This window comes from Mytilus edulis, chromosome 12, assembly GCF_963676685.1.
Source record: "Mytilus edulis chromosome 12, xbMytEdul2.2, whole genome shotgun sequence".
Classification (NCBI taxonomy): Eukaryota; Metazoa; Mollusca; class Bivalvia; order Mytilida; family Mytilidae; genus Mytilus; species Mytilus edulis.
Window position 1 is genome coordinate 65973600 of NC_092355.1, and position 10092 is coordinate 65983691.

The 10092-nt window shown below is 35.0% G+C and overlaps 1 protein-coding gene across 1 annotated transcript; it reads right to left on the bottom strand.

Moving 5' to 3' along the window:
• Positions 1-224: 224 nt before the first annotated feature.
• On the bottom strand, positions 225-1998 carry LOC139497958 (uncharacterized). Its single transcript, XM_071286211.1, has 2 exons — positions 1419-1998; positions 225-678 (listed from the first exon to the last, which is right to left on the bottom strand). Exons 1-2 carry the CDS (start codon positions 1960-1962, stop codon positions 248-250), a joined length of 975 nt encoding a protein of 324 aa, XP_071142312.1. The 5' UTR covers positions 1963-1998; the 3' UTR covers positions 225-247.
• Between the last annotated feature and the right edge of the window lie 8094 nt (positions 1999-10092).

Genomic DNA, 10092 nt, shown 5'->3' on the forward strand with positions numbered 1-10092 from the left:
TGATCTCAGATGCTCTTGGTGTGTAAATAGATCCTACTCCACTTGTGCAACCTGTCGTGCTGCTCATGTTAGTACAACCCCGGTTATAAGTCTACGTCGACAGGTCACATTGTGAAAAAGGAGAGACGAGATTGTTTTGACATTAAGAAGCTGAGGTTTTCCCCCATTAATCTACCACTGAGCATACAATGTACCTGGTGAAGGATATTTAAGAAACAAGTGCCTTTCGGACTATTATAGGTTTATTTTATTCTGAAATAAGGAATCCTGAAAACCAGGACCACGCACCACCATAAACACGAACATTTCCATCGTTTTTAACAGGATTATTATGTATTCTGATCCAAACGTCGTCGCCGACTGACAAATTCAACACTGCAGATAAAGTTCCGACGCCATGTGTTGCTTTATCTCCATCATATGAATAAACAATCGGAACGCCTTTCATGACTAATTCGGTTTCAATATCTTCGGCGTAGTGGCTCATTATTGTTGCTGAGAAATAATAAAGTCCCGCCTTTGGTGCTCTGAAAACATTGGCCTGTCCATCCCACCCGTTACCAACATTTGTAACTGCTCTCTGGAAACCTACAGTTTGATGTATGCCCAAATGTTGCTGATGATCCGTCATAACGGCAAAGAAAGCGACACTCTGTGGAACTGGTTTTGATGTCGTCACTGTTGGAAAAAAATATACTAGTAAATACATGAATTTTAACGCAAAAAAGTAAATTATGTATCTGATTTAAAACATTCAAATACTTTATAATATGTATTGCACAAATCGTAATATTTGGATCTTTTTTTTCCGAATCATATTGAAAAGTTAAAGAACGCATGGCTATGATGATATGTCATTGGTCACTTTGTTTTGATGGCCTTTACTTGTAAAAGGTGGTTTTGTTATAAGGGTAACTTTAGATTGCCTAGCGATAAACTATACATTGTATATCCATATATGCATGATGGATTTAGTTATTGCTTAACGCACAGTGGCATATGCGTGTCAAAAATATTTTGAAACGAATCAGACAGTTCTTTCTCCAATATTGAATTAACTGCCGTATCAATGTGACATTGGTTATGCTGAGCGTTTTATTTTATTTCCATTAAAACCGAGGGACCAATAATCAATAATAAACAGTTTGTAACGGTTGGTAAGTAAAATCTGGATTAATTCCCAAGGAGGGGTTTCCTTTATGGGAATCATATCCAGAATTTACCTAGTTTTCTTAAAAAGAAGCAAGTTCGTGCTGAGTCTGCTATTTTAACTATCAATCGTATTTTAAAATTTTTGGCTAGTAAAACTTTGCGGTCATTCTTTTTAAAGATGCTATATGCATTATTTAGCACCTATGCTTCCTGTTAGATTTGTTACATACATGTAACATTATATCATTTTTATAAAGTTTTGTTACCTGCAGTTGCAGTTGGTGGTATAATCCTGGACTGGCGGTTTTGTTCTTTTTCATGTGCCAACGCTCGTTTAACTTTGACTAATTCATTACTAGCTTTGTCAAGGTCAGTCCTGGTTGTATGTAATATCCGATTAGTGGTAGAATAGTCATCGATAAGGGCAAGAAGTCGGTTTTTAGTGTCAGTGTGCATGATCGTCAAGGCAGCAAGTTCATTTTTGGTAGAAACTTGTTCAATTGTCAAGGCAGCCATGTTTTGTTTGGTCAAAGCGTAATCTTTAGTAAGTGTATGCAACAGTTCCTTGGTCGATGAGTATTCTGTGGACAAAATATTCAGCAATTTGTTGGTTCTACTAAGCTCATTTTCAAGCATGGTGTTACGGTCCATAACGGATTTTAAAGTTGTAAGGACGACTTCCATCTGGTTTGCCATATTTGCTTCATTGGTCTGGTCACTTTTAACTGGTTTGTGTTCATTATAATTTGTATAAGTTTTCGCTAACACTAAACTAAATCCACAAAATATTAAGGAGAAGTGTAAGACCATCCTAACAGATATATTTAACAATCTTGACAGCGTGAATTCATTTAAGGTCAAGACATATAAAGAAAGATAAGGCACTTATACTACCATAGTTGTAATGGTCTTAAATAGTTGATTAAATTCTTACATCTTTGGTAAGAAAACTAAAATCAGATATGAAAATATATGCAGTATTCTGAACAGCGATGGTACAGCAACCCGCTGTGGTCCTATCGATCGGGGACTTTCTATACTATATGAGTATAGAATGTCCCTGTTTGGATGCTGTTTAACATTATTTATTTCATATCGGTTGAGAATAAGATTCTCTTATTGGATAAAAAGGGGTCACATGGCATTCATTATTCTTCAGTGATAAATTCCATCGGTCATTAACAGAAAAAACGGACCATAAAACCGGTCGTTGACGAACTTTTACATGATATTGACCGGTGGGGCGCGGTTTCCGTCTGATATTGACCGTTGGGGCGTGGTTTCCGTCTGATAATGACCGCTAGGGCGTGATTTCTCTGTTAATGACCGGTGGAGTGTGGTTTCTCTGTTCAGAGAGATTTACCTTTTATGAAACATGTTCCTGATTTTAATATTATATTTAAGTTGTTGAATTGTTTATTATATGTTGTTTTCGTTAAATATAAAATTAAAGATAACTTGATTAATATTCACATACTGAAAAATTGCACTAAAATGAATGGCAGTATTACTACGACTGGTCTTCACTCTTTGTCATAGAAATCGTACAACTACTTGAGTTCGCTTTAGGCATTTTGAATTTACGAGAATTTTCCAAAACATGCTTTCTCAATGAAATAAACATAATAGTTCTTGAAAAACTGGCCATTATCGTGATACATGGACTGCCCGTAGGACAGTGGTATTGACTGCGATAGCGATAACGACCTCGCCTTTGGCTCAGTCATTATCACTATCTTAGTCAATACCACTGTCCTGTGGGCAGTCCATATATCACGATAATGACCTGTTTTTCAAGAACTATTATATAAATATATGTTGAATCTGTTGTCAATACAGTTGTGTAACCCAATCGCATGATGACTAAAAGTTTTGATCAACATTTTACCTTTATACCATTGGCGAGTTTTCTCAAATTTCTACTGAATACAAACAGTTTAATAGAAATATACACTTCTGTCAATAAATAAACTCATCATAGACACCAGGATAACAAAATATATATATATGCAAGACGCGCGTTTCGTATACAAAAGACTCATCAGTGACACTCTAATAAAAAAATGTTTAAAAGGCCAAATAAAGTACGAAGTTGAAGGGCATTGGGGACCAAAAATTCCTAAAAGTTTGCCGAATACAGCTAAGGTGATCTTTTCCTGAGATAGAAAAGCCTTAGTATTTTAATAATTCAAAGTTATGTTAACAATTAATTCATTATTATATCGTTTATTTTGACAACATGTATTTAGCTTTTAAATTGTTAATGTTGCTGCATAAATGCTAGTAGTTTTAAAATGACACTAAATATCAAATTTGAGCGAACGAATAAACGCATCATAGATACATGGATTCAAATTTTATATATACACCAGACGCGCGTTTCGTCTACAAAAGACTCATCAGTGACGCTCGAATCAAAAAATTTTAAAAGACCAAATAAAGTACGAAGATGAAGAGCATTGAGAACCGAAAATTCCTAAAAGTACAAATACAGCTAAGTTAATCGAATCCCAAGGTAGAAAAGCCCTAGTATTTAAAAAATTCGAAGCTTTGTTAACAGTTAATTTATAATTATGAACATATCTATGATAACTCAAGTCAACACAGATGTGCTGACTACTGGGCTGTTGATACCCTCAGGAAAATAAATCTCCACCAGCAGTGGCATTGACCCAGTGGTGGGTATTTTTATGATGTTTTTGAAATTGCAAAATATAGTAAATAAAATCATCGAGAAATTTGTCCGTGTTTCAGTACCTTAATATAGGCAACTACTTTGAATCTTATCAGTCTTAGTTATATTTACTAAAATTTGTACTTTTTATCTTCTAATTTTATTCGATAATACACCATAAATGACTTCTTACGGGTAATACGATTTGTCTCACGAAACAGCAAGCATAGACACAGAATCTACGACAAAACATTGAATGCTAATAAAACATGCATGGGTTGACGTGAAAACAAGAGTTATGCCGCGTTCACCAAAGCAACACTTAACATTATATACGATGATACTGATCCATATATTATTTAGTGCATGGGTTTATCAGACTTACGAAAGAACTTCAATTAACCTTAACGCGATGAAATTGTACATCTGTTTCAGCGTTGAAGAAATATCTTATCATATATATATCTATCCTGCACTCTGCCTACTGTTGTACAAATAACAGGTATATTTTTTTTGCTTTATTTGATGTACATGTACAAATAAAGTCTCCTGTTACCCGCTTCGACGTTGAGCAAGCGGTAAGACGGGTATTTCATTTTGGGGTTTCTTCGCGGTCCACGTTTCAACTATGTCGATTTCTTTGAAAAATTAAAAACAATGATTTCAATTGAAAGAGCTTACCTCAAATACCCGGTGTAAATTGCAGGATAAAAACAATATTATATATATATAAATTGTCGGAAAATAAAAAAATGTTTGTACTCCCTACAAAACAGGAAAAAAGCTCGGCATAACCTCGCTTTTCATCCTGATTCTAAAGCTCGTACAAATAAATTTTATATTTTCCGACAATGTACATATATTGTATACATATACATGTATATTGCTCTGAAATTGCTCTGAAACATATCGTAACAGAACAGAGCAAGGCAAATGAAAATGCTGTCGGCATTGATGTAGCCTTTGTGAAGTATACCAATTGAGACAACTGAATTCAAATGCAGGTGTTGTAGTTCAGTCAATTTTATATCTGACCTTGAACTATAGTGGTCCGAAAACCCCACAAGACATATACAGCATGTTTAAGGTATAAAACCACTAATTCAGTCCCTATTCGTTCTATGATAAATTATGCAACTTCAAGTTTTAATGGCTACTTTGTCTTATTATGATAAGTCCAAAAAGGTGGCATATACATGTATGTCAAAACTATACATTATCCTGCAAAAATTAACATAGGTACCTATAATTGCATATTAGAGCGTACTGGTTCCCAGGGTCTAATAGTACAAAAACAAGTACTTCTGATCTGAACAACAGGACAAATGTGCCCTCATATTAAAATTGCACTTCTTTATTATTCAAAACAATTTTCTACACGGGTTTTCAGTGATCCCAAGTCCTAAAATCTTCCTTTGATAACAAAACTACGCATTTGTTCACCTTGACAAGGATAAAACTATCCGTAAGAATTATTTTATTTTAAATAATATGTACTACTTTGTTCTTTTCGATCATTATGAACTTGCGGTTCTGCTTATTACTTTCGGACATAATTCCACAAAATCGTAGACAACACAAATATGGAAAGAGAACTCCGTATTAAGCAATGTGTAGATGTCCTTTAAAAGTGTATCATGTACTGTCATCTCTGCCTACTGACACTATTCAGATGTTATGGATGATTGTAGTACGGTTGATGTCTCATTGTGGTTTACTTGAAATGGTTGTTTATTCAAGTAAATGGTGTATACATTGTTGAAAGACTTACGGTGACAAGTTGATGAATTTATTTACGTAATTTGGTCTCTGTGGTGAAGAGTTGCATCAGTGGCAACCGTACCATACCATTTTATTTTTATCTGTGTTTTTCTTCTTCCGAAATTGTAATGTTTGTACGTGTACTATATATATGTACATAGCATAAAGAACATTGTTTGATACATGTGTTGTTTGATTCTGCTTTGTTATATTATTTTTTGTGTTATTTGGTCTCTTGTGGAGAGTTTTCTCATTGATCATACCACATTTTTATATTGATAAATTAAGACAAATAATTTCACATATGTACATATTTTATTGCGAAATTATGAAACCAGAAAACCATGACCAACCGTATCCATAAACACGAACGTTACCATCATTCGTGTGAGCGTTATTATATATACGTATCCAGACATCATCTCCAGGATTTAATTTCAAAACCCCTGATAAAGATCCTACGCCGAGAGTTCCTTTATCCCCATCGTACGATTTAATCAAACCAATTCCATTGCGCACTAATTCGGTTTCTATATCTTCACCTTGGTGGCTCATGATAGATGCCGAGAAGTAATATAGTCCGGCTCTTGGTGCTTTAAAAGTACTGGTTCGAGAATCCCATGCATTTCCTTCATTTGTGATTGTTTTCGGGAATTCAACTATTTGATGGATGCCTAAATTTTCGGGATGAGCATTCATAGTGGCAAAAAAGGCCACACCAGAGACTGCAGACTGTGATGTCACTACTAGAAAAAAAAAATACGCATTTCAATCTATTTGAAACAATGTTATTTGAACATTGTTGGCTGAATTAAGCAACATCACTATATGTTACCGAACGACCTTCAGCGATGAGAAAAACTCATGCCGTATTGTCAGCTTTCAAAGTCTCTGATAGGACAAATTGTGAAATAGTTCAAAGAAAACGGTATACCGCCAGATGTATAATTAAACAATAAATGAAAACAAATATTACAAAAAGCAACCACTAGCAGCTCAAATAAAATGTAGTGTTTTTCACCCGCATTTTTCAGGATTGTACTTTAGTTTGAATAGTTATAGAAGAATGATGTCTTTTGAGGGCGTCACGTTGCTGTCTCTTTGACAAGTACCCTATTTCTTCTATTCATTCGTCCTACTTTTCATATTGTTTTATCGACTTCTTGTTCATTTTAACAATATTTAGTTGCAGCAACAAACCTTTTCAAACACCTCAGGTTTTTTTTGTCTACAGTCGACTATTTGTACTTTAATTTAGATTATCGTTGCCAGTCTATATTGCAGGTATTTGAATAAAAAAAAGAGTAATTTCAAATAAAGTCGGCCACAATATATTAATTGTACCTGTAGTTTCTGTTGGTGGTATAATCCTCGACTGGCGGTGTCTTTCTTTTTCATGTTCTAACTCTCAATTCCTCGGTGGTGTGGTCAAGTTCAGTTTGTGTTCTTTTCAATGTTTGCTTAGTGGCGGAATGATCATCTGTTAGAGCACCAATCCGTTTTTCGGTTTCAATGTGCTGAATTGTCAAGGCAGCCAGGCTTTGTTTGGTTAATACGGTATCCTTACGAAATAGTTCTTTAGAAACGGCGAATTCAGTGTACAAACTATTCAACAACTGATTGGTTCTGGTAAGCTCATTTTCAAGCCTTGTACATGTATTATGGTCCTTCCGTTCTGTCATATTTTCTTCATTTGGTTGGACAATTTTAATCGATTTGTGTCCATTATTGTTTGTAGAATTCTGGCCCAAAACCGAATATAATCCATAAAAGATTAACAAGAATTTGAATACACACATGCCCAAAATTCAGTTCAGTTTAACAAATGTCAAATCTTGAATATTTGAGGTCAATACTGCAACGAGATAAGACAGTATGACTATAATCGTATGAATACTACTACAGACAATCCTTAACAGTGGAATTTACAAGTTTATCACGGACTGGACAAGAATTGTAACTTTAGAAATAGTAAACTTCTGTTGCTTCTTATTTATATCGTAACACAAAGTAACGTACTGCTATTGAAGACTAACTGTGTTATATCTATAATATAAAAAAGAAGATGTGCAAAGGCGGATCCAGGGGGGGGGCCTGGGGGGCCCGGGCCCCCCTTTCGTGGGAAAAATTTGGTTGATTATATAGGGAATCACTGAAGCATGACTGGAGAGCCCCCCCCCCTCCCCTTAGGTCAGTCAGAGGGCCCCTCCTTAGGAAAAGTTCTGGATCCGCCACTGATGTGGTATGATTGCCAATGAGGTGGTATGATTGCCAATGAGACAACTATCCACAAAAGACCAAAATGACACAGACATTAACAACTATAGGTCACCGTACCAAGGCCGTAACTACCATTGAGGCAAGTGAGGCAATTGCCTCAAGTGAGGCAATTGCCTCACTAAAGTTTAGACACTGATTTTTTTATGGTAACTAAATACGAAACTGAATGGTCGTTTGTTGTTCTGTCCCAACCTTAATTTCTATAAGTTGTCATTATTCCTTTTAAATTAGTTTTCCTTGATATAACTCAGCATCTCATCGGGTGATGTTTCTCGATTACATCTGAGACTACTATAACACATACATGTGTTATAATAGTAGTCTCAGATTACATTAACCTAGTAACGATAACCATCATGGATTAGGGTAAAACAGGCTCTTGTAGAAAAAGGAAAAGTGATACTGAAGGTAAAGAAGGAATAGTTCTAGTAAACTAATGGTGTTGATAATCACAACAGGGGTTAAGAGTCTGAGTACTGAATATAACTTCATTGGAACTAATCCGAGAACTATAAATTGACTGACAAATCAAGTACTGGGCATCGCAAGGGGCATATTCTCCGGTTCACCAACATACTCGTTCTATTACAGATAAACAAAATTTACATAACATGAAACATACATGGATTAGTTTTTATCAATGTTTCTTTAACCTTATACATTGAAAGAACATCCCGTGTTCCATTTTGACATTATTTAGATTTTGTCTCTTCTAAATCGGGACTTCGGAATTTCGTGTCATTATATTCGGGTTTCGGTATCGGACACCCTAAATCCTACACCCCTAACCCCTAAATGTATTGATTCTTGAACTGAACATATCTTACCACTCACTATTCCCAGAAATAATTTAAAATCACGGAACTATATGGAAACGGCAAAAACACCCGTTTTATACCCCTGTATCCATATCATACAAGTCAACTAACTCTAGGTAGAATCATCTATACATGTATCTTGTCTCATTCTATCCATGCATAGTTTGTTTACTCTTTGTCGGCATAAAAGCGAGTTTGAAACTTGTAACAACGACTGTATTATGGTGCTTACAGGAAAGCTTAATTCGTTTTTGCAAACAAAACTGTTACTACCGATGGTGCTTACAGGAAAGCTTATTTCCCTTTTGCAAACAAAACTGTTACTACCGATGCTGCTACCGAAATGCTGATTGAGAAGGAATCGGAAGAAGATGTCAATTATCATTATCATAGTGTTGATGATAGTGAGCTACCGCTAGAACAACAGAATCCCCTGAAACGACTGAAAACTTGGGAATAGGCTTGTGCTGTCTTACCATGCTCAATGTTCATCGCGATAAGGATGTCAGCAGACCTAATATATTGAAACGATTTGAAGAAACCGGCCATAAAAAAAATAGCAAACTTTACTGAATCGATGTTTTTTATGTTCTGGTGACACTCAAATTGATATTTGGATGTTTGTCTGACTTATAAATTTAAATAAAGTTATAAAAATTTGGTGTTAGTAAATGTCTTTAAAAATGAAAAATTTATATAAAAAGTGTCCAAACATAAAACATTGTCAAACTCTCTGGAAATGCCTAGAATGCAGGATTTTGCACCATTCATTCCGACATACCCTCCCAAAAATAATATTAGGTCTAGTTACGGCCTTGCGTACGGCCTTCAAAAATGAGCAAAGCCAATACCGCATAGTCAGCTATAATAGGCCCCGATAAGACAATGTAAAACAATTCAAACGAGAAAACTAACGGCCTTATTTATGTAAAAAAAGACAAGTATGTACTTTTATGTATAAGTCTTGTATGTACTTTTTTGTTTAATATTTTTTTCCCTAGGAAATATATATTATTATTATATTTAAAATTGCATTGTGTCTGTTTGCATGCCTTCGATCATTTCTCTTACTAAGATATCTCAGTTATAAAGATATAGAAAGGTTGCATTCAGTCAAAAAAAATCACGATAGGGTTAATAATGGTTCCTATCGCATGGGTATTCTTGTGTTTTGATATATGCACAAATACCGCTGCGCAACCATGTCTCTCATAGGATGAGGCTCAGACACACGTAATGATCTTTAAGCTTATTGCATAGAGTGTGCCTGATGTATTGTAAAGTATGAATACTTGTAGTCTCCAATAACAACTTCAGCTTGTAAAATCATTCAAGAAGATTTATTTATTATATTACGCTTATTTTTGATTACTTCAGGACAAAATACAAGATAATATTATGACATGC